Consider the following 25,526-nt stretch of genomic DNA (forward strand, 5'->3'; position numbering starts at 1 on the left):
GGGATTCTGTTTCCCCATCTTTACAATGGGAATAATAATAGTACCTACTTTATGGGGTTGCTGTGATAACTCTATGAGTAAATATGTGTAAAACACTTAGAAGACTGGGCACTTACTAAGCCCTCAACAATATTAGCTATGATTTCATTGATATTGCATCTGTTTCCTTCTCTCTTAAACAGGATATTTAAATATAGACATATCCCTTACTTTCCCACAAAAACATATAACCTGGTTGGCTTGTTGATTCTGATTCTGTATCAGTTCAGCTGGGAGTATTCAAATATTTTTTTGCTTATAGTTTTTATGGCGTAAGATACCAAAAACTTAACAGTTCACGGAAGAATTGGGTCACCAATTTTTTTCATTTACAAAATTCACTACCTCCTAATGATTTGAAAGAAAACTATTCAAGGCCTTGATTAGGGATACCTTTCAGAGAAATATTACCATCTCTACATTCTCTACTCATGCAAAAATCTGCTTTTTGTGTATCTCTGCTTCACTTTTGCTTTAATAAATTTGTACCTAGAGACAATATATTTTTTCAACCAAATTGTTTGGGAAATACCTGTGACTGAGATAATATTGGATTGAAGACAACTTTTTATTGTAATACAAATTTTACCCAAGCATATAAGTTTTGCCCCTTTACAGGCTCTATGAATCCATTAGTAGGCAACTCAAACCGCAAAAAATGATATTGAGACAATTGAAAGTTTGAATAATGATCAAATACTTGATGATATTAAGATATTAATTTTTAGGCATATAGTAGTAGTGTGGTTATGGGTCTTAAAGGAATTCTTGTCTTTTAGAGACACGTGCTAAAACATTTATGGATGATGTGATGTCTGGAATTTGCTTCAAAATAATATGGGAGGGGAAGGAGTCAGTGGATAGTATCATTAAATTAAGATTGATGATGAGTTAGTAATTATTGAAGCTGAGTGATGGGTACATGGGCATTCACTTATCTATTAACATATAAACATCTTCAAAATTTTCTACAAAGAAGGTTAAATAAAATTAACAAATAAAATAGAAACAGACTCATAGAGACAGAGAACAGACTGACAGCTGTCAGAAGGGTGGGGGTTTGGGGATTAGGTGAAAAAGGTGATGGGATTAAGTGAAAAAACAACAACTCATAGACACAGATTACAGTATGGTGATTACCAGAGGGAAAGGGAGGTGAGGGGAGATAGAAGAGGGTATGGGGGGATAAATGGTGATGGGAGGAGACTTTACTTGGGGTGGTGAACGCACAGTACAATATAGATGATGTAATATAAAATGGTGTACCTGAAACCTATATAATTTTATTAAACAATGTCACACCAATAAATTCAATAAAAAAGTTAAAGAATAAACTGATGAACAAAATAGATACAGAAACATGGAATAGACTGAGGAATCTCAGAGGGAAAGCAGGGGTGGGGAATGGGTAGGGAGAGATTAACCAAAGAATTTATATGCATATATGCCTAACCCATGGACACAGACAATAGTGAGGTGAAGGCCTGGGGGAGCAGGGTCAAAGGGGTTAATGGGGAAAAAAGAGGGACATCTGTAATATTTTCAACAGTAAAAATAAATTTTTTAAAAAGTTAAAAAATAAAAAAAGAAACTGAGAGACTAAACTTTGATAGTTACTAGATTGTAAGAGCTCCTTGAAGGCTAGGAATATCTGTATTTATCTTTGTATCTCTGAAACCTCAGATAATATCTGACACATTATAGCCACTCAATTTATTTAAATGACTAAATATCTGTTCTTTTAAAGATCTTTATGACTAGGCTTACAGGTACTTCATAGCCCCTGTAATTGTGACATACAGTCAAACCCCACTCATTAAAACCAATTTGGAAATGGGGAAAAGGAAAGGGATCCTGTTTGAATTAATGATAAACTTAGATTACAAATACTTTATATCCTTATTGTTTTCCTTTGTTGTTGTTAATCCTCACTGAGGGTATTTTTTCCATTGATTTTTAGAGAGAGTGGAAGGGGGGAGACATCAATGTGAGAGAGAGAGAGAGACATTGATTGGTTGCCTCCCACACACACACTGGAAGGGACCGGGGATTGAACCTGCAACCCAGGTATGTGCCCTTGACTGGAAATCTAACCCGTGACCCTTCAGGGCCCAGGCCGATGCTCTAACCACCAAGTCACACCAGCCAGGGCTACCCTCATTGTTTTCAAGTAAATATAGTAATAAAGAACATTTGCTAGCAGTGTTTTCAAGTAGAGGTCAGGACCTAATTTAACAAATTGATTAGACTAACTTTTTTTTTAAAGCCTAATTCAATGGGAAGAGACAGAGAACTGAGTTCTAGTTTCAGCTATTTCACTAATTTTTGGTTTACCTTAGGCCATAACAACTTACTTAACTTCTCTAAGCTTTATTTTCTTCACCTATTAAATTAAAAAAAAGCTGGACTGGATAATTACTAAAGTTTGTTTCTTTTCTAAAAATCCTATAGTTTTTAATTAGCAGTATCTACCTAAGTATTAACAAATTTGTGTGCTAAAATTTTAAAGGCACTTTGTCTCTTAAATGAAGCATACATCCCCTTTTCATGTCCTCATACTTATTTGTATTATTTATTTGCATTAATGGACCCTTCCTAGATTATTTTATATAGTCACTGAATTAAATAGGGAAGAAGGTAACTTTAGCTCAGCTGAAATTAAAATTAATAAAATTTACTGTAAGAAGTTACTTTATATAAGCCAGAATTCTAATATTTATCCCTGAGAAAGCTGCTACTTTTCTTGAAGCACAGTATTTATTATATAATACTAGACCTTCTCCTGATAAAGCCAGTCTTATAGTATGCTCTACCCTACTTACTATAACCTTCCTTAGTTGTTTGCCAATATTTCCATATTCATTCCTTTGTTTAAAACGGAATGATTTCCTCTATTAAAATTTATATACCTTTTAAAGAAGCTGACAAAGCGTCAAGAGACATGGGTAGTAGTCTTGACATTGTCATTATTTTTATGACATTGGACACATCATCCCCCCATTTCTAGATCTGTTTTCTCTGGACGGCATAAGTGTTTTTTAAACTATATTCCTCAGAACCCTGGAAATTCTGTGGCAATGACTCGGGGACTTTCAAGAAGGTGAGGCTCTAAGCCTCTGTCCACCAGTGGTTCAACCAGAGCAGCTACACTTTTATGTTTTCTTATATATTAGACTTTTATAAAATTTTATTTGAAACAAGGGTTTTAATTTCCCCTATTCAAAAAAACAACAAAACAAAAACAAAACACTTGAAAATCAGAGAGAGCACTACCTACTCAAGTTCTGTGGCCCTGTTATATAAAACCTTATCAGTCATTGAAACCGTTTGCTGGGAATAGGTGTAGAAGGGGAAGAGAGAGAAAATATGAAGACACTAGGGATGAGGAACAGGGTCCTATAGTAGGGAAAAGTAGTGTTGAAATGACATGTCGGAGCCTTGAATAACAAACCACAATTTTGCAGTTTCGCACAGCTCTCAGGCACAAATAGGGTCTCATTGTGGTACTTTTCTATAGTAGGAAAATACTCTTTTCTTTATTTTTTAGAAATAAAGAAATGGATAGACTTTTGACTTGCTTGAATACAGGTAAGTATCTCCTTGGTCATTTTCAGGCCTTCGTCTTGCCTCTATCCTCTATTAAATTCTCCAGGTACATTGAGCACAGTGATTCACACTTCATGTTTGAGTTAAGCTTCATGCTTTTGTTGACATTTGCGACAGCAGTCTGCCTTGGTTTCCTTATTCACAAGCAGATAGAAGTTTGTCATCCCTGGCATTTAGATACAATATGATTTCATCTGTTTCTATTCCAATTTGTTTTAGAAGCATTTCCTCCTTCCCTCCGTCCCTTCCTGAATTGAACAGGTGAATAAGGATCAAGACAACGGGATCATGAACCCTGCTGGCTTTCCTGCCCTCTGACTCACATTCAGATCGTTTGCTGCTATTTTGAACCATCTGTCTATCTACCCAAGTCTGTGTCATCTCCCTGTCTACTCATAATTTCTCTGTGTCCCCTTCATTCAAGCTAACCTCCTAGCTGCATCTCATTCCTTTCCCAACTTCACGCTTTCTTGTATGTTGTCTCCCTTTTGCCTAACAGGTCTTGCCATGTCTACTGCTCACATACCTATTTCCTTATGTCCAAAACACACCAAAAATTTCACATCTTAGAAATTCTATTTATTTTTATTGTAATAGTTCAATTTTATATCTCAAATACCTGTCAACAAGTTGTTAAATATAGCAAAGTGGTTTAGAAACCAAAGCTTTTCAAAAAAGAATAACTTTGTTAGTTGGCATCCTTATCGCTCAGAAGGGCATGTGGATATATAGTAAGTGCTTTCTGTAGTAAATTTTCTGGTTCTTGTGCTTGCTGTGGTAGCTCAGTAAATATTATGCCAGCCTATCAATACTCTTCCAGTTCTCAATATCCACTTCAGTCTTTTTAATGATTGTTCCAATTCTTTATTTCCTTACATGTAAATCATATCTTTCTACCTCAGGTGGTGAATGATTGCTTTAATTAAAAAGACATGTTTGTTCCTCAAAGTTTGAGTTAACAGCTTCTTGGAGCTTTGTAATGCTTTTTGTCATTTTAATTACTTTTGGTATGTACCCATGCTCAGACACACACACACACACACATTTTCTAAATTCAAACTCATGTTCAACTGTTTTTAAAGCAGGATTAACAACTTTGCTAGAGTAAAAGACCTTAATATCAAATTTTCCTGTTTGATGCAGCACTCCTGAAATTTCCTCAGTCTTTTGTTGAAAAAGACTCTACTTCAGACTCAAGGATTAATGAAGCTCATTGGTTTAGAAAAATAGGTAAAAGAAAATTCTGTGGCTACGGGAAACATTGTGGGGTGGTAGAATCAACAAATGTGGATTAAAATTTTAGCTCTTTCATTTGTATCTATGGGTACAAGGATAACTTGCTTAATCTCAGGTTAATTATTTATAAAATGAGAACAATTATGTATACTTCATAGGATTATTAAGGGTTATAAATGAAACAATGTATGAACTTGGGACATAGTAGGTACTCAGTAAATATTAGTTTTCTTCCTTTTTTATAGAAATGGGTCTAAAAATAAAATGACAAATTATAACTACAGATCCCCAAGGTTATGCTTCTAAACTTGGTCTAGAATGCCCAATTTATCTCTAAATAAGATTCATCAAGATAAAGTACATTCAACAATATGGATGAATCTTACAAACATAATTTTTTTGTTTGTTTGTTTGTTTTTAAATATATCTTTATTGATTTCAGAGAGGAAAGGAGAGGGAGAGAGAGAGATAGAAACATCAATGATGATAGTCATGATCAGCTGCCTCCTGCACGCCCCCGACTGGGGATCGAGCCTGCAACCCAGGCATGTGCCCTGACTGGGAATCGAACCCTGATCGCCTGGATCCTAGGTCGACGCTCAACCACTGAGCCACGCCTGGCCGGGCCAAACATAATGTTGAGCAAAGGAAGCCAGACATTGAGTACATATTGTATGATTCCATTTATATATGGTAAAAAAAAAACAAAACAAAAACAAAACAAAACACAAAAAGCAACAACAACAGGCAAAACAAATTTATGATGTTAGAACTCAGGATAGTGGTTACCCTTGAGGGCGTTGGACTTTAAAGAGGGTTGGCTTCTGGGTTTCTGGTAATGATCCAGATCTTTCTTAATCTGTATTGGTTACATGAATATGTATTCCCTTTGTGAAAATTCATCAAGCTGTACAACTATGAATGTTGTGGAGGTAGTTACTGCAGTGATAAATAAACAGGAGCAATTAAGCATCAATATCACAAAGTGGACTGATTCTACATGGACCTTTTTCTGCTTTATGGGGTTTACTGAGGCCCTAGTCTGGGGAAAAGGGGATTAAATACAGCAATCTGGCTTCTAAGAAACATGCAAATAATGGAAAATAACAAACATTTAACTTATAGAAAGGTTTAATGACTTTTATTTTTTGAAAGTTTGAAAAGTTACTTTCCAATACTTCTTTTACTGAATTTTAATTTTGATATTCCAAGGTGAAAATCATGCTGAATGTTGCCTAATGAGGGCTTCCACTGCTCTATGGAAGATATAAATCTTTCCAGCAGTTTTCTTCAACCCTTGATTCTAGTGTACCACGTTCTTTGCTAAATTTTAAATTCTTTTCACCAATGCCAATTGGTGAACTCCTTAGTGATCTTCATTTTTGAGATGGATTTGTGCTAAGAATTTATTGTATATCTCCCAATTTTTTTAAAGTCAGCTCTACCTCCATTAGTCATTGGTCTAGAATTGAAATCTCTAAATTTACCTGGAAAAACTTCTCTAAAAAGTAAAGTTAGCATTTTTAGCCCTGAGAAATCCCTCATTAATATATTAATATTAAAAATGTAGATACAGAAATTATAATGGTACATATTAAAAAGTAGATTTTCATAACTATATTATTTCATGTTAATTTTCAGCTTGGAACTTGGCTGTGCAATGTAGCAAAGACCCAGTAACAATGAGAGAGTTTTTCATTCTTTCTTATAAGGTAAGTCTCTTCTAAGTATCTCATGTACATACCACAGCAAGGATATCACCATTCTGGCTAAATACAGAGTGGGATTGGCTTTGAATGTAGGAACTTTTAATATTTGTCTAAGCAGGAATGACCTAAGGAGAATTTGATCCCTATAGGGTATAATGTGAGAGCATGAAGCAGGTCTCCCCATACCGAAACATCACTAACAACCATCATGGAACTTAAAGTTCAACCAGAAGAGACTGACTTCTTTGTCTTTGAAGGAATTTCAGTCTCTGAGAGGCCTATCTTAAAATATAACGATCTTTAGGGGGGGAATCCTCTAAGAAGTTGTCAATTATCACAACATTAAGAAGGTTTTTGGGTATAAGTCTAGGAATATAGACAACAGGGGTAAAAAGGACACTAAGAAGCTTGGTTCTACTTCATAATTTTTCCTAGAGCAGGTTCTGTGTGTAAAGATTTGCGAGCTTGTTTTGCAAGTATAAGAATTTTTTAAAAATTTATCTTTATTGTTAAAAGCATTACAGGTGTCCCATTTTTCCCCCCCAATTAACCCCCTCCACCTCGCTCCCACCCCCTCCCCAGGCCTTCACCCCATCATTGTCTGTGTCCATGGGTTATGCATATATGCATATAACTTCTTTGGTTAATCTCTTTCCACCCTCCACCCCCCTTCCCTCTTCCCTCTGAAATAGATGGTCTGTTGCATGCGTCAATGTCTCTGGATCTGTTTTGTTTGTCAGTTTCTTTTGTTCATTAACTTCTTGTTAAAGAAGACGTTTCAACATTTCCTGTAGTGCTGGTCTGGTGGTGATGAACTCCTTTAGCTTTTCCTTGTCTGAGAAGCTCTTTATCTGACCTTCAATTCTAAATGATAGTTTTGCTGGATAGACTAATCTTGGTTGTAGTTCCATGTTTTTCATCACTTTGAATATTTCTTGCCACTCCCTTCTGGCCTGCAAGGTTTCTGTTGAGAAATCAGCTGATAGTCGTATGGGTGCTCCCTTGTGTGTAATTAACTGCTTTTCTCTTGCCGCTTTTAAGATTCTGTCTTTGTCTTTAACCTTAGGCATTTTAATTATGATGTGTCTTGCTGTGAGCCTCTTTGGGTTTGTCTTGTTTGGGACCCTCTGTGCTTCCTGGACTTGTAAGTCTATTTCTTTCCCCAGGTAGGAGAAGTTTTCTGTCATTATTTTTTCAAATAGGTTTTCAATTTCTTGCTCTCTTTCCTCTCCTTCTGGTACCCCAAAAATACAAATTTTGGACCTCTTGAAGTTGTCCCAGAGGGTCCTTATGCTATCTTCCTATTTCTGGATTCTTTTTTCTTTTTTCTCTTCTGGTTGGGTGTGTTTTATTTCCTCATGTTCCAAATTGCTGATTTGATTCTCAGCGTCCTCTACTGTTGATTCCCTGTAAATTTTTCTTCATTTCAGTTTGTGTAGCCTTCATTTCAAACTGGTACTTTATTATGTCATTGATTTTCTCAATTATTTTCATCATACACTTACTAATATCCTTGAGCATCCTTATAACCATTATTCTGAACTCTGTACCTCTTAGCTCGCTCGAATCTATTTCATTTAGTTTCTTTTCTTGAGATTTCTTCTGTTCTTTCCTTTGTGACATGTTTCTTTGCCTCCGCATTTTGGCTGCTTCAAGGTGTTTGTTTCTATGTATTAGGTAGAGCTGCTATGTCTCCTGGAATTTGTAGAGCGGCTTTCTGTAGTAGGTGTCCTGTAGGGTCCAGTGGCTCAGCCTCCCCAGTCACCTGAGCTGGGCCTTCTAGGTGCTCCCCTGTGTGGGCTGTGTGCACTGTCCTGTTGTAGTTGAGCCTTGGGTGCTGTTGGCGTCACTGAGAGGAACGGACCCCCAGAACAATCAGCTGTAAGGACCAGTTGCAACTACGGCCAGAGAGCTGCTGTGCTGGAGACACTTCTGTGGAGCATGATTTACTTCAGTGGAGCTTTGGTGTTCACCAAGTATGCACCTTGAGTGTCTCACTTGTGGGTATGGTAGGGTTGTAATCCAGAATGGTTGAGTCTGACCACCAGGTGCACTATCTCGGAGGCCTCCCGGGAGGTACAAAGTCAGCCTGTGCCAGTTCCCTGCCCAGGGCCACCCAGCATGAGCTACACAGCAATAGGTGGCTGCTACTTGTCCTGGGCTTGGAGGAGCCCAGGAGAGGCCAAGCTATGAGCCAATGCAGGCTGCCGCTAGTGCCAGGCCTGGGGCCACTTACCAAGCTGTATGGGGCCCACTGCTGCTTGTTTGAGAGGTTTTAGGAAAGTCCTAAGCATGAGGCTCGAGAGGCCACTTGCACAGAAAAGCCACTGGAAATGGCTTGGATGATTTTGCAGGTGAGGAGGGGAGGAGTCTGCGGGAATCACGGGGCTGGGCCAGAGGTGTGAGTCAGGTGCTGGCGATTCAAATATGGCACCTGCCTGCTAGCTGTGCATGGGGAGGGTTCGCCAAAGGAGCAGTGGTGTCTGCCAGCTCTTCTGCCTGGGATAAAGCTGCCCCTCTACCTCTCGCCTGGATTTCAGGCAGGTTAGTTCCTCCCCAAGTGTCCCAGGTTCCTTTCAGGCTGCTGCTTGGTGCTGGGGCTCAGAGGGAGCACATCTGAGTGAGTCTGTGCGCGGGCCCTTTAAGAGGAGCTGCTGGGGCTCCTGCAGCCCTGGCGACCCTCAGAGACAGCCCTCGCTGGTTTCACATCCCGGAGTTGTGAGGACATCTCTTCCTGGCCTGGAGCCCTGGGCTGGGGGCCTGCTGTGGGGCTGGGATCCCTCACTCCACTGGGAAACCCCCACCACCGAGATTCCCTCCTGGGTTTCCACCTGCAGCACAGGGGGTGGTCCCGGCCGTGTCTCTGTGATTCAGCCCCTATCCACCCGCATCTCCGCCCCTCCTACCTCTCTTGATGCTCCTTCAGTTCCCTGGTTGTAGGGCTTCTGTTCAGCCAGATTTCAGGAGGCTCTGAGTGATGGTGGTTCTATAGTTTAGTTCTAATTTTGATGTGGTTGCGGGAGGTGGTGGGTGCAGCTGTTACCTGCGCTGCCATCTTGTTTCTCCGTATAAGCATTTTTAAATAGTTGTTAGCTTCCAAAGTAGAGGTTAAATGCCAGAAAGAAAAACAAGTATTGATGAAAGAATAAAAAGAGAAGTTCTAAAAAATATTGTTCATACACATTCAGGAGTATACAGTTTACTATATTGAGATGGGTTAAATCGTAAGAATTTTCAAACTGGAGAGAGCTATAGAGATGATCTAGTACAAATCCCTAGTCTGATATACAAGTAACCTGAGACTTCGAGATATTAGGTGTCTTGAAATGGTATTAATTCAGTGATGATGATGATGATGATTGTCACTAAACATTTGGGGAGATTAACAAATAGTCTTTGGAAGTTTAGGTATAATTTTAATTAGGTGAAATAAATTACTTTTAGTTTTGACATTTGTTATAGCACTAGTAGGATTCCATGTGAAAATCCAAAGTGGTCTGGAGTTTTATTTTAAAGCAGCTAGTTTTTTCCTAAAGCTAGAAGACAAGGTTTAATGATGAGATTATGTATAATGCCTGTCAAGATTTGGCATTGCCTCTTTCAACCATGACAACATATGGACTGATTTCAGTTCTATTCAATGCAAAAGGGAAACCTATTTACTGGGGGGAAAAGCACTTAGAAATTACCACATAAATCAAGAAGTAGATCACTAGATAGAAATACAGGGCCAAATGACAATACTTGTCACTAAGAAAGATAGGAAAATTGCCCGGCTGGGCGTGGCTCAGCGGTTAAGCATCGGCCTAGGATCCAGGTTATCAGGGTTCGATTCCTGGTCAGGGCACATGCCCGGTTGTGGGCTCAATCAATGACTCTCTCCTCATTGATGTTTCTGTCTCTCTCTCTCCCTCTCCTTTCCTCTCTCTGAAATCAATAAAGATATATTTAAAAAAAAAAAAAAGATAGGAAAATTGTGAAGAAATGAAGTATTTTATCTCTAGAAAGATACTTAAAATCAATGGAAAGTAATGTAAAAGTAAAACCATAAATTAAAGGTTATAGTCCATATCATTTTTAAGGTAGGATGTGCTATTCCAGCTGAATTTTCTCATTCAGACAGAATATTGCTGATTTTCATTCTGATTGTTTGTGTTCACCTGGCAGAATTCTCGCTTTTCATATTTCTTATCAGCTGTCCCAGTTTTGTCCTTCTGATCAAGTAATTCTGATTGCACAGAAAACTTGTTTACTGATGGCAGCTTCTGTTGATCTAGAGCAAGGAAGAAAAGCTTCAACAACATTTGAACAGGTAATGTGCAACCTTCAAATAAAACTCAAGAGTTCAGTGTGCTATTTGGTATGTTTGCCTTCCCTGATGCAGTTCTTTTTGATTTTCTAAAAGAATTCTTTCCTCCCTTTCAGCAGCATCTTGATTTCAAAGGTTTATAATGCCTAATTCCTTCTTAAGGAAAGGTTACCTTTGACTTGGCATCTTATATTAAAAAGATTTAATGTCCCCCTTCTTTCAAAATGTCCCTGCCCATGGACCACTCTTTCCAAATCTGTTCTTAAATATTCTTTTTTTTTTTTTTTTCCTTCACCAGGTTAGGGAAGTTTTTGGCCATTATTTCTTTATTATTTTTTTTTTATTTTTAATTTTTAAATTTTATTTTTGTTTAAAATATTATAGATGTCCCTTTTTCTCCCCAATGACCCATTCCACCCCGTCCCATCCCCCTCCCCAGTCCCTCTGCCCACCATTGTCCCGTGTCCTTGGGTTGTGCATATTTGCATATAAATTCTTTGGTTACTCTACCCCTCCACCCACGCACCCTCCTCCATCCCTCTGACATTTGTCAGTCTCATCTATGCTTCCATGTCATTGAATCTATACTGTTCATCAGTTTATTAAGTTCTTTAGATTCCACATATAAGTGAGATCATTTGATGTTTGTCTTTCTCTGACTGGCTTATTTCACTTAGCATAATTTTCTCCAGTTCCATCCATACTGTCTCAAAGGGTACGAGATTCTTCTTCTTTACAGCTGCGTACTATTCCGTGGTGTATATATCCCACAACTTTTTTATCCAATCATCTACTGATGGGCACTTGGGCTGTTTCCAGATCTTAGCTATTGTAAACAGTGCTGCTATGAACATCGGGTACATATATTGTTTCTGATGAATGTTTCAGGATTCATAGGATACATTCCTAGGAGTGGAATCACTGGGTCAAACGGAAGCTCCATTTCTAATTTTTTGAGGAACCTCCAAACTGTTTTCCATAGTGGTTGCACCAGTCTGCATTCCCACCAGCAGTATACTAGGTTTCCCCTTTCTCCACATCCTTGCCAGCAGGAGTTGTTTGTTGATTTGTTGATGGTAGCTATTCTTACAGGTGTGAAGTGATACCTCATTGTGGTATTAATTTGTATCTCTCTGATGATTAGGGATGTTGAGCATTTTCTCATGTGTCTCTTGGCCATCTGTATATCCTTTGGAGAAGTGTCTATTCAGGTCCTTTGCCCATTTCTTAATTGGGTTGTTTGTCTTCCTCTTGTTGAGTATTATGAGTTCTTTGTACACTTTGGAAATTAGCCCCTTATCAGACACATCCTTGGCAAGTATGTTCTCCTAAATCATGGGGTTCCTTTGTTTTTTGAGGCTGTTTTCTTTTGCTGTGCAGAAGCTTTTTAGTTTGATGTAGTCACATATGTTTATTTTTTCTTTTGTTTCTCTTGCCCTAGGAGATGTATCAGTGAAAATTCCACTACGTGGGATATCTGTGACTTTACTGCCTATGTTTTCTTCCAGGATTTTTATGGTTTCTTGACTTACATTTAAGTCTTTTATCCATTTTGAGTTTATTTTTGTGTATGGTGAAAGTTGGTGATCTAGTTTCATTCTTTTGCATGTAGCTGTCCAATTTTCCCAGCACCACTTATTGAAGAGACTGTCTTTACTCCAATGGATGCTCTTGCCTCCTTTGTCAAATCTTAACTGACCATAATGGCGTGAGTGTATTTCTGGGGTCTCTCTTTTGTTTCATTGATCTATATGGATGTCCACTTTGACCACTCTTATTCAACATAGTACTGGAAATCCTGTTGTTGTTCCAATACCAGGCTGTTTTGATTACAATGGATTTGTAATACAGTTTCAAATCCTGTAATGTGATCCCTCCCTCTCTGTTCTTTTTTCTCGATGGATGCAGGTATTCGGGGTCTTTTTTGGTTCCATATAAATATTCGAAATGTTTGTTCTAGGTCTGTAAAATATGCTGTTGGTATTTTAATAAGAATTGCACTGAATTTATAAATTGTTTTGGGTAGTATGAACATTTTAATGATATTAATTCTTCCAATCCATGAACATGGTATATTCTTCCACTTATTTAAATCTTCCTCTATTTATTTCTTTCAGTGTCACATAGTTTTCCGAGTATAGGTCTTTTACATCTTTGGTTAAGTTTATTCCTAGGTATCTTATTTTTTTAGTTGCAATGGTAAATGGTATTGTTTTTTTAGTTTCTCTCTCTGAAAGTTCATTGTTGGTGTATAAGAATGCCACTGATTTCCGGATGTTGATTTTGTATCGAACTACCTTGCCAAATTCGTTTATCAAATCTAGTAGTACTTTGATGGAGTCTTTATGGTTTTCTATGTACAATATCATGTCATCTGCAAATAATGACAGTTTTACTTCCTCCTTTCCAGTTTGGATATCTTTTTTTGTTTTCTTCCTGTCTGATGGCTATGGCGAGGACTTCCAGTACTATGTTGAATAAGAGTGGTGAAAGTGGACATCCCTGTCTTCTTCATGATTTAATGGAAATGATTTTCGTTTTTTTTCCCATTGAGTATGATGTTGGCTGTAGGTCTGTCATATATGGCCTTTATTATGTTGAGGTATGATCCCCCTATTTCCATTTTGCTTAGAGTTTTTATCATAAATGAGTGCTGGATTTTGTAAAATGCTTCCTCTGCATCTATTGAAATGATCATATGATTTTTGTCGTTCATTTTGTTTATGTGATATATCATATTTATTGATTTGCAGATGCTGTACCAGCCTTGCATCCCTGGAATAAAACCCACTTGGTCATGATGTATGATCTTTTTAATGTATTGCTGGATCTGGTTTGTTAGTACTTTAGTGAGGATTTTAGCATCTATGTTCATCAGGGATATTGGCCTGTAATTTTCTTTCTTTGTAGCATCTTTATCTGGTTTTGGGATTAGGATGATGCTGGCCTCATAAAAAGAGTTTGGGAGTTTTCCCTCCTCTTGAATTTTGTGCAATAGTTTGAGGAGAACAGATGTTAATTCTTCTTTGAATGTTTGGTAAAACTCCCCTGTAAATCCATGTGGACCAGGACTTTTGTTTGCTGGGAGTTTTTTGATTCCTGCTTCAGTTTCATTAGTTGTTATCGGCCTATTGAGGTTTTCTGCCTCTTCTTGATTGATCTTTGGAACGTTGTATGCTTCTACCAATTTGTCCATTTCCCCCATGTTGTGTAATTTGTTGGCATATAGTTGCTCATAGTATTTTCTTACAATCCTTTGTATTTCTGTTGGGTCAGTTGTTATATCACCTCTTTCATTTCTGATTTTATTTATTTGGGTCCTCTCTCTTTGTTTATTTGTAAGTCTGGCTAAAGGTGCATCAATCTTCTTTATCTTTTCAAAGAACCAGCTCTTGGTTTCATTGATTTTTTGTATTGTTTTTTTAGTGTAGATGTCATTAATTTCTGCTCTGATTTTTATTATTTCCTTCCTTCTACTTCCTCGGGGCTTTTCTTGCTGTTCTCGTTCTAGTTCTTTTAGTTGTTGTGTTAGATGGTTCATTAGATTTTTTTCTTCTTTCTTGAGATAGGCCCGTAATGCTATGAATTTTCCTCTTAGGACTGCTTTCGCCATGTCCCATAGATTTTGGGTTGTTGTCTGTTCATTTTCATTACTTTCCATGAAGTGTTTGATTTCTTCCTTGATCTCATTGGTAACCCAGCCATTGTTTAATAGCATGCTATTTAGCCTCCGTGTGTTTGAATATTTTTGCATATTTTTATAGTGGTTAATTTCTAGTTTCATGGCATTGTGATCTGAGAAGATGCTTGATATGATTTCAGTCTTGTTATATTTGTAAAGACTTGCCTTGAGCCCTAACATGTGGTCTGTTTTTGAGAATGTTTCATGTGCACTTGAGAAGAATGTGTATTCTGCTGCTTTGGGGTGAAATGTTGTGTAAATGTCAATTAAATTCATTAGGTCTAGTGAGTCATTTAAGGTCTGTGTTTCCCTGTTGATTTTTTGTCTTGATGATCTGTCCAGTGCTGACAGTGGGGTGTTAACGTCCCCCACTTTGATCGTGTTGCTGTCAACTCCCCCTTAAAGTCCCCCAAGAAATTTTTTATATATTTAGGTGCTCCTGTATTGGGTGCATAAATGTTTATAAGGGTTATTTCCTTCTGTTGGATTGATTCCTGTAGTATTATGTAGTGACCTTCTTTGTCTCTTGTTATGGTCTTTATTTTGAAGTCTGTTTTGTCAGAAATAAGAATTGCTACTCCAGCTTTTTTTTCCTTTCCATTTGCATGGAATATTTTACTCCATCCCTTCACTTTTAGCCTGTGTGAGTCTTTTGCTCTCATGTGGGTCTCTTGTAGACAGCATATATTTGGGTCCTGTTTTGTTATCCATTCAGCTACCCTATGTCTTTTGATTGGACCATTTATTCCATTTACATTTTAGGGTACTACTGATATAAACTTGTTTAATGCCATTTTTCCCCTTTATGCTGATGTACCTTTCTCTCACTATTCTTTATTTTTCTTAAAGCATGCCTTTTAGCATTTCTTGCAATGCTGGTTTGGTGGTACTGAACTCCTTTAGCCTTTTTTTTTGTCTGGGAAGCTCTTTTTTCACCTTCAATTTTAAATGATAGCCTTGCTTGGTAATGCAATGTTCGTTGCATGTTCTTGCTTTTCATTACTTTGAGAACTTCATGCCACTCCCTTCTTGCCTGAAGCCTTTCTGTTGAGAAATCAGCTGTTAGCCTGATGTGGGTTCCCTTGTAGGTCATTGCTTGTTTCTTTCTTGCAGCCCTTAATATTTTCTATTTGTCCTTAACATTTGCCATTTTAATTATGCTGTGTCTTGGAGTGGATCTCTTTGGTCCCTCTTGTTTGGAACCCTCTGTGCTTGTGTGGCTTTCTCCTTTGCCAACCTAGGGAAGTTTTCTATCATTATTTCCTCCACCATGTTCTCTATCCCTTGCTCTCTTTCCTCCGCCTCTGGAATCCCTATGATGCAAATGTTGTTTCCCTTCATGTTGTCCCAAAGCTCCCTTACTGTCTTCATGCTTTTTAAGTTTTTTTCTTTTTTTCTTTTTTCTTTTTTTAAATATATCTTTATTGATTTCAGAGAGAGGGAAGGAGAGGGAGAGAGAGAGAGAGAAACATCAATGACGAGAGAGTCATTGATCCGCTGCCTTGAGCCTGCAACCCGGGCATGTGCCCTGACCGGGAATCAAACCCCGATCACCTGGATCCTAGGTCGATGCTCACCCGCTGAGCCCTGCCTTGCCGGGCTAAGTGTTTTTTCTTTTTGCTGCTCTGATTGAGTGATTTTTTTCTACCTTGTGTTCTAAGTCACTTATTCTATCCTCTGCTTCACTGAGCCTGCTTTTAATTCCTTCCAGTGTATTCTTGATATCAGATACAGCATCCTTTATTTCTATCTGATTTTTGTTTATGTTATGTATTTCTTTTTTTATATTTTCCCTAAAGTCCTCTATCTTATCCTCTATTGTCTTGTTTTTCTCTTTAAGTTCCTTGAACATCTTCATCATCAATACTCTGAACTTTGTTTTAGATAACTTGCGTAACTCCATCTCATCAAATACTTCTGCTGGCGATGTTTCCTTTTTTTTTTTCTTCTTTTTTTAAATATATCTTTATTGATTTCAGAGAGAGGAAAGGAGGGCGAGAGAGAGAGATAGAAACATCACGGATGAGAGAGTCACTGTTCGGCTGCCTAGCCTGCAACCCGGGCATGTGCCCCGACCGGGAATTAAACCCGGATCTCCTGGATAATTGGCCGATGCTCAACCGCTGAGCCACACCTGGCCAGGCTCCTTTTCTTTAATTTGGGGATTGTTTCTTTGTCTCCCCATTTTGTTAGGTCTTAGTGTTTGTATCTATATATTAGATATATTTGCTGTCTCCCAGTCTTGTGGGATGGGATTTTTGTCTTGTGGGTCCAATGGAGCCCAGAGGTGTGTTTTTCTTATACTTCTGAGCTCTTTGCTTTAGGCGTGTCCCTTTTGTGGTTTCTTTATCTTCTCCTGTTGTGATTAGGTCTAGATTTTCGTTGATCAGTCTTTGGGAGGACCCTCCTCTCGGGTTGGCTAACTGTGTCTCAGTCCCAACCTCGTCATGTAAGCTGTTATACTGGTGCTGGCAAGACAGGACAATACACAACTAAAGTTCCAGGAAACAAGAGGTATCTTACAAAATATTTTGGCATTCACAATGAAAACAACCCACGTGAAAATAGAAGTGGGAGAGTGAAGAGAGAACACACACACACCAAAAAAAGCTTAAAAAAAAAAAAAAAGAGAGAAAGAAAGAAAAGTAATGCTTAGAGAGAGAGAGACGTATATTGTTGTTAATAGTGGTGAAAATTTAGAAAATAATAATAAACTAAAATGTAAAAAATAAAGAAGCTACTGGGAGATAATAGAAGCAGAGAAAAGATTCTGAAAGAAGGGCCAGCAAAAAATTAAAAGGGAGAGAACAGGAATAGGATTATAGTTGAAAATGAGAAAACAAAAATACAATAAAGAGAATAAGAGAAACTAACAATCAAACCAAAATACAGAAGGGAAGATAACAATAGAACAAAAGAAAAGTAGAAAAAGAAAAAGAAAAAAAAGTTATGCCAATGGATCGAGAGGAGACAGAGTGATATAGCCCAGTCAGGAAGGGAGTCCGTTAAGAGATTTTTTGGAAACTATAGAGGAAAGCTGTAAACTTGGTTATAATGATGAATTCCCAGTCGTTAAGCAGGGAATATCAAGAAAGTCTTGATAGTAGAAGCAAGAATAAAACAAAACAAAGCAAGTAAACAAAACTAAAAACAAGATAAGCAAGACAAAATTCTTTTATGAAAAGGAGAAAAGAATTTAGTTAAAAATGTTTTTTAAAAAAAATAAAAATAAATTATTATAAAATTTAAAAAATAAGAAAAAACAAATAAATTTTCTCCCCTTTCTCCTCTTCCTAAGGAAAAAAGAGAAAAAACAAAAAAACAAACACACAAACATAAAACAAAACAAACAACCAAAAAAAACCAAACAAAACCAAAACGAAACAAAACAAAAAAACGGAAGAATGAAAGACAATCAGGTGAGTTTCTTCTGGGCAGCTTATGTTGTCTGCAGCTCACTATTTTGTGTGCTGATTTCAATTCTCCTGGGAGGTACTTGTGTATCAGCCAATGTGAGGAGCCATCTAGGTTTGGCTCTGGTGTCCTTAGGTAGATGGTTGATCTGAGGCTCTCCGTGGACCACCTCCTCTTGTCAGCTATTTTGCAACCTTATAGTTGCCTGGTCTTACTCGAGTCTTCTGTAGAGTCTTTATGGTTCGGGATGGCTAGTGTAGCCCAGGGTATCACTCCCCTTACTTAGAGGTGTCGCTGCCAAGCACTCACTGTGTGGGAGTTAGTCCCTGCTCCACAACCAGCTCCTCAGTCCCTACCCTGTCCTCTGATTCGAGTTCCCTATTCTCTGGCCTGCTGCAGTTTCAGATTGATTTCAGCCTGTTGCCTTTTCTGTATGGGCTGTTTCAGCGACCTGGGCACAGTGGGTTCAATTGAAAAAGCATTCTGGTGAGCCCTTTGCCTTCCCTGCCCCCAGCAGGGGTTTTCAGCTTTTCCTCCAGTTCCCAAACAACAGTCCCTGAGAGTCTTATTCTTGTAATGTCCTCCTGTGAGCTTCTCTCCCTTCCCCCTCAGGACCTTAAATATCCTTTAATTTCATCATCTCCCTGTGATTATATGTGGTCCATAGGAGTTTTTCTCTTTTGTTTCTTTTCACATACTCTCTAAGGAAGAACACTATTCCATAGCTTTGATAAGCCATCTGAAATTGTTCACATGGCTTGGTTAATCTCTCTTTTCATTTCTTCAGATCTGAAACAAACTCTCACAGATCTCTGCTGACACATTTTCCTTCCTTTCTCTTCCGTTGTTGAGTACAGCTCAAAAAACATTTGCTTACGAAGCACTCTGTGAAGTAATGGGAATAAAAGAGACAAAATTCTTATCCCTGGGAGTAAAGCATCCTCTTTTTAGAAATCTTTCCATTGTAAAAGTAGATGAGAAAAGAATCTATGTGCCCCAGAGCAAAACCAAAAAACAACCATTTTGTTTCTCAAGAAGTAAGGGCAAATGTAATTTTATTCTCAATAAGATTTTTATGCTTTACCAAAAAAATAGTAATAACATCTTGTTTTTGCATAGTGCTTTTAACTTTTTTAAAGTTTTCCTTTTGAGTTTGTAGTCCTGACTTTGTTAAATTTCGTATCTCGTGAATGGAGATCAAATTGACGTGAGGGAAATTTCACAAAGTCTTAAGTACAGTTCTTAATTATTTTGTTTGTTTCTAACAACTACTTTTTTTTCTGTTCTTTCTCTTGCACACCTTTATGTTTCCTAAGAACTCTCTTAGTAACCCTTATATAATTTTCTTTGTCTTTGAAAGGATATCTATTTAGATAATTAAAGATGCACTTCTGCCTTTCACCATCTAAGTTCAGCCCCTATGAATGATTCTCTGTCTCTCTAATGAGAACTTGTTGAATTCTACTAAATACATCTGTTCCTTGTTCTGTAAATCCTCACAAGTTGGAGTATTTCCAGATAAATAGATGATAAAGGACTATAGCTATCCTGTATAATCTTATCAACATTGTCTCTGCTCTCCTGAGTATGAGTTAGGGGGAAGTGAGGGGTGCTTTAAAAAAATACAGTAATTGTAATTTATCAAGGAACCACATCTTTTTCCTAGAACAAGGGTGGATAAACTACTGCTAACTGGCCAAATCAGGCCTATGGCCTGTTTTTCTATACCCTTGGAGTTAAGAATGGTTTTTACATTTATAAAAGGTTGTAAATTAAAATGTAGAAAAAAATGTGGAAGAGAGTTTATGTGGCTGGCAAAGCCTAAAATATTTACTGTCTGGCCTTTTATAGAAAAGTATCCTGACTCATGTCCTAGATTATTTTTAACAGACTTACTGCAATATAATTCACATACCTTATAATTCACCCATTTCTAGTATACAATTTAATAGTTTTTAGAATATTCAGAGTTGTACAGCTATCAATACAATCTCATTTTAGAACTTTTTCCTCACTCTAAAAATGCCTTGCCAATTAGCAGTGACTTTCCGTCCCTACCACCAGCCCTAAGCAACCACTTATCTACTTTCTGTCTCTATAGATTTGCCTATTCTAGGTATTTCATATAACTGTCATACTATTTATAGTCTTTTATAACTGGCTCCTTTTATAATTTTTCAGTAATGTTTTTTAGGTTCTCCATGTTGTAGCTTGGATCAATACTTCTTTTTATTGCTGAATAATATTCCATTGTATGAATATACCACATTTTGTTTATCCATTCATCCATTGATGGATATTGGGGTCTTTCCAATTTTCAGATATAATGAATAATGCTGCATGTCCAAATTTTATGTGGATATGTGTTTTCATTTCTCTTGATTATATACCTACAAGTGGAATTGCTGTGCCATATCGTAACTTTATGTTTAATCATTTGAGGAACTGCCAGACTGTTTTTCAAAGCAGCTGCACCATTTTACATTCTCAGCTGCAATGGATGATGGTTCCACTTTCTCCACCTCCTTACCACAACTTGCTCGTATGTCCTTTGGACTATGGCCATCCTAGTGAGTACGAAACGCTATCTCATTGCAGTTTTGATATGCATTTCCATAATGACTAATGACAAATAATGCTGAGTACCTTTTCATGTGCTTATTTGCCATTTATATACCTTGTCTGGAATATGTCTATCCAGATTTAACCATTTTAATAAGGTTATTGTCTTTTTATTATTGAGTTTTAATAGTTCTTTATATATCAGATATAATTTATTCTCTCCCATTATGTGGTTGCATTTTTCCTTTATTGCTAGTGCTCCTTGAAGCACAAACATTTTTAATTTTGATGTTGCCCATTTTATTGATTTTGTTGCTGTTGCTTTTATGTCTAAGATCATTGCTTAATCCAAGGTCTTGAAGGTTCACCCCTATGTTTTCTTCTGAGAGTTTTATATTTTTAATTCTTACTTTTAGGTCTATGATCCATTTTGAGTTAATTTTTGTGGATGGTATAATATAAGAATCCAAAGTTATTCTTTTGCATTTGAACACCCTGTTGTCCCAGGACCATTTGTTGAAAACTATTTTTTTCCATTGAATTATCTTGGCACTCCTGTTGAAAATCAATTGACCATAAATGAAAAGATTTCTTTCTAGAAACTCAGTTCTATTCCATTTATATTGATGTCTATTCTTGTGGCAATACCACACTGTTTTGATTATTGTAGTTGTGTAGTAACTTTTGAAATAGAAATGTGCTAGTCCTTCAACTTTATTCTTCTTTTTCAAGATTGTTTTGGCTATTCTGGTTCCCTTGAATTTCCATATAAAAGTTAGGATCAATTTGTCAATTTCTGCAAAGAAGCCAGCTGGGATTTCGATAGGGATTGCACTGAATCTGTAGATCAGTTTGGAGATTATTTATTGAAATCTTAACAATATTAAGTCTTCTAACCCATGAAAGTGAAATATATTTCCATTTATTTAGGTCTTTAATTTCTTTCAACAATGCTTTGCAGTTTTCAGAGTATAAATGTTTTACTTCTTTTTTTTGTAGTCTTTTCAGATTTTCTATTTCTTTTTGAATCAGTTTCAGTAGTTTATGTTTCTAGAAATTTATCCATTACAATCTAAGTTATTTGCTTATAATGATCTTTTTATTTCTGTTATGTTGGTGATAATGCCCCTTCTTTCACTTCTAATTTTAGTCATTTGTGTCTTCTTTCTTTTTTTCTTGGTCAGTTTATACAAAGGGTTATCAATTTTGTTCATCTTTTTCAAGAACCAACTTTTGGTTTCATTTTTTATCCTATTATGTTTCCAGTCTCTATTTCATTAAGTCTCATCTAGTCTTTTTCATTTTCTTCCTTCTGGTTGCTTAAGGTTAATTTACTCTTCTTTTTCCAGTTTCTTAAGGTGGAAGTTTGGTTATTGATTTGAAGTATTTCTTCTTTTTGGAATATCAGCTTTTACAGCTATAAATTTCCCTCTAAGCACTGTGTTCTTAGTCTGTTTGAAATAGTGTAACTAAATACCACAGACTACATAGCTTATGAACAACAGGAATTTATTTATTACAGTTTTGGAGGTTGGAAGTCTCAGATCAAGGTGCCATCTTAGTCACATTCTCTGGTAAGAGCCCTCTTCCTGGTTCATAGCTGGCACCTTCTTGCTGTGTCCTCACTTGGTGGAAGGGACTAGAAATCTCTTATAAAAGGCACCAATCCCATTCGTGAGGGCCCCACCCTCATGACTGTAGCACCTCCCTATGGCCCACCTACTGATACCTTCACCTTTGGGGGTTAAGATTTTAACATGAATTTGGGAGGGATACATTCAGACCATAGCACACTGTTTAAGCAGCACTAGTTCTGGTATATTGCATTTTTCTTTTTATTCACCTCAAAGTAGTTTATATTTTTCATTATGATTTTTTTTTTTACCTATTGTTTATTTAAGAATCTGTTGTTTTGCCCAGCCGGGAGTGGCTCAGCGGTTCAGCATCAACCTAAGATCCACGAGATCGGGGTTCGATTCCCGGTCAGGGCACATGCCCGGGTTGCGGGCTGCAGCCATCAATGACTGTCTCATCATTGGTGTTTCTATCTCTCTCTCTCCGTCTCCCTTCCTCTCTCTGAAATCAATAAAGATATATTAAAAAAAAAAAAGAAAAAAAAGAATCTGTTGTTTTATATCCACATATTTGTGAATTTCCCAATTTTTATTCTCTTACTGATTTTTAATCTTATTCCACTTGTGGTCAGAGTACATACTTTGTGAAACTTCAAGATATTTTAAGTTTATTTGAAGTTTGTGTTGTGGCCTAGCACATAGTCTGTCCTGAAGAAAGTGCCATATGTGCTTTAGAAGAATGTGTATTCTACTTGGGTTTGTGGAAGTCTATGGATATCTATTAGGTATAAAAAAAACTATATATAGTTTTATACATTTACTTTTTTAAAGTTAAGAGAAGAAAGAAGAAATATATCTTTATATTGTCTTCTATAGTTATGCAGCTACTTTTACCAGTGGACTTTGTTTTTTATTTGGATTCAAATTACTGTCTGGTGTCACTTGCTTTCAGCCTGAAGAACTTCTCTTAGGTTTTTTTTGTAAAAATGGTTCTGGTAGCAAATTCTCTCAGCTTTTGTTTATCAGAGAATTTTGTTATTTTGCTTTCAGTTTTAAAAGATAGTTTTGCTGGATATTAGATTCTTGTTTACTGTTATTTTTTTCATCACATTAAATGTGTTATCTCACTGCCTTTTTTTATTGAGATTCTATATTTGCTGAGGCAGTGTCATCATACCTTCTTTCTTTTTGTGGTTTCCTTTAGTTGTTTGAACATATTTAAAATAGATGCTTTGAACTCTGTGTCTGCTAAGTTCAACATCTGGACCTTTTCAAAGTAAGTTCCTGTTGTCTACTTTTTTGGTGCATATGAGTCACATATTCTTGTTTCTTTGCATATTTCATATTTTTTGTTGAAAACTGGACATTTTATATGATATATTGTAGCATCTTTGAACACTGATTCCCCTTCTGGGGCTTGCTGTTAATATTTGTTTGTTAATCTGTTTAGTGAGTTGGCTGGGCTAGTTCATTGAAGTCTATTTTTTTCTAGCTGTATCACTCCTCAGAGGGCACAGTCTTTGCCTGTGCAGTCACCCTGACCCCTCTTCCCCAAAGGGATGAAAGTGGTTTTTAGCAAGGTTATTTTTTACCATCTCTTTCCCTGATCTCCTTGTTAAGCTTCTAAATGGCCTTCTTCTATTGTCATCACACCCAGCTATTAGTCTTAACTGGTGTGTGTGTGTGTGTGTGTGTTTGTGTTTGAAAATGCTCTTCAGCATAAATTGAAGGAGAAGGGACCTTCTTCACTTTTTCTTTCCCTGGTTCTCTCTATAAACTTTGAGCTGGTCTACTGTTTTGCTTGTTGGTATCATTGAGCTACCAGCCACCTCTTAATTGTTCAACACTAAGATCTCCATGGTATTTTTTATAGTGCCCTTAGACTTGAACTTTCTCCTGCTCCATTCCAATTATAGTCACTTATTTTAGGGAGAGCTACAAAGCTCCCTCTTCTAATGGCCTCCCTCTCCTCCTGAGCAGAAACTTTGTACCTCTTGTTTTGTTGCTGGAGGCAGGGACAGTGGCCCATTTCTATCAGAGTGAGGATCCAGCTCTGAGTGGAGGGCTGGACAAGAGTCATAGTCCCTGGCATTCTTGGCTTATCTCTCCCAGCATAGAAACCCTATCCTATAAGCAAGTTGAGATAAGGGCAATTGAGACCTAGTATTCTCAGTATGCCATGCCTGGTATGGAGTGGGGACTGGGTAGAGGAAGAGAGCTCCAGGCCTCTCAGTTGTGCTTGTTTTATAATAGAGCTTCTGCAGTACATACCTGGGGGAGGGAGATGATAAGTACTGGCAGCATGCTCCTTCTGGGAACTCCTAGCCTGGAAGCTGAGGGTAAAGGGAGCACCATCTTCTTGGCCACCTAAAGTAGCGCATCACACTGAGCTGGAGAGTTGGTGGGCAGATCATGTCCTAAGCGCCACAGGTGCTCACTGTTCTTACTGAAACTTAGTAGATTTCTTGGAATAGATTTGCTCTATGTCCTTAGGCCAATTTCCTGAGACTTCACATGGTTGTGTTTTATAATTTTCAGTTATGGTTGTTTTGCTAGGGAGAGGGTTAATGGACTCCTCACACCACCATCACAGAAGTGCTTCTCTTCTGTCCTAGATTGTTAAAGAAATTGATAATGTTCACATTTTTTATTTAATCCTCATTTTCCTGGGACATTAAGGACAAGTACAAATAGAGGCTAATTTTCTATATAAATTCTAAAATATTCAGTTTAAACTATGATTTTAATTTTTAACTGTTTTTAATGAAAATGATATGAAGATTATTTTAATTTGCTTAAAGTTTTGTTTGGTTGAGACTAACTTCTTTTTGTTCATTGTTGCCAAATAGACCAGATTCCTGACTCGTGCACTTGAGCAGATCCATAAATGCAGAGACATCTGGAATCTCCTGAAAGACACAGGTATAGTGGGAACTGGGAATTTGGTAATACAGTTATAAAGGGTGTTTGAAATCTGAATAATCCAGTCTTTCATCACTAGAAATTTGTGATACTTGCAGTACTTGATAACCAGTCAAACGATTCTCTAAGAACTAATTTTTCCCCACTGTATGTCTATTTTAACTCTGTGACACACTGCTTGGAGTAAGAATGTATTTTACCTTGCTTTTTATGGAAGTATATAGTATTGATTATATGTGATATTATTGCTCTTAGGTTACTAGAATAAATGTCTAATTTAATCAACTTTTAACCATAGTATCAAAATTTAACACAGTTTTTATCTTTTTAAATTTTTAATGCATTTTTTCTTTATTTTTTTTTTCCGTCGCCATTTATCCCCCCTATACCCTTTCCCACCTCTACTTCCCCCACAATCACCACAGTTGTTTGTGTTCGTGAGTTCTTTCTCTTTTTTCTTTTTTGATCATTAC

General features: G+C 37.2%; 1 protein-coding gene across 1 annotated transcript in view; it reads left to right on the forward strand.

Annotated features, from left to right (window-relative positions):
- TEX11 (testis expressed 11) overlaps positions 1-25,526 on the forward strand; it is a gene marked incomplete at both ends in the record, with an annotated part of 365,391 nt that overhangs the window by 296,966 nt on the left and 42,899 nt on the right. The window contains 5 exons of the mRNA XM_081125501.1: positions 3,587-3,627; positions 4,789-4,875; positions 6,523-6,593; positions 10,786-10,902; positions 24,981-25,053. Coding sequence (XP_080981627.1) covers positions 3,587-3,627; positions 4,789-4,875; positions 6,523-6,593; positions 10,786-10,902; positions 24,981-25,053 — 389 coding nt within the window. The remainder of the gene's footprint in view (positions 1-3,586; positions 3,628-4,788; positions 4,876-6,522; positions 6,594-10,785; positions 10,903-24,980; positions 25,054-25,526) is intronic.

This window comes from Miniopterus schreibersii, assembly GCF_964146895.1.
Source record: "Miniopterus schreibersii genome assembly, chromosome: X".
Taxonomy (NCBI): domain Eukaryota; kingdom Metazoa; phylum Chordata; class Mammalia; order Chiroptera; family Miniopteridae; genus Miniopterus; species Miniopterus schreibersii.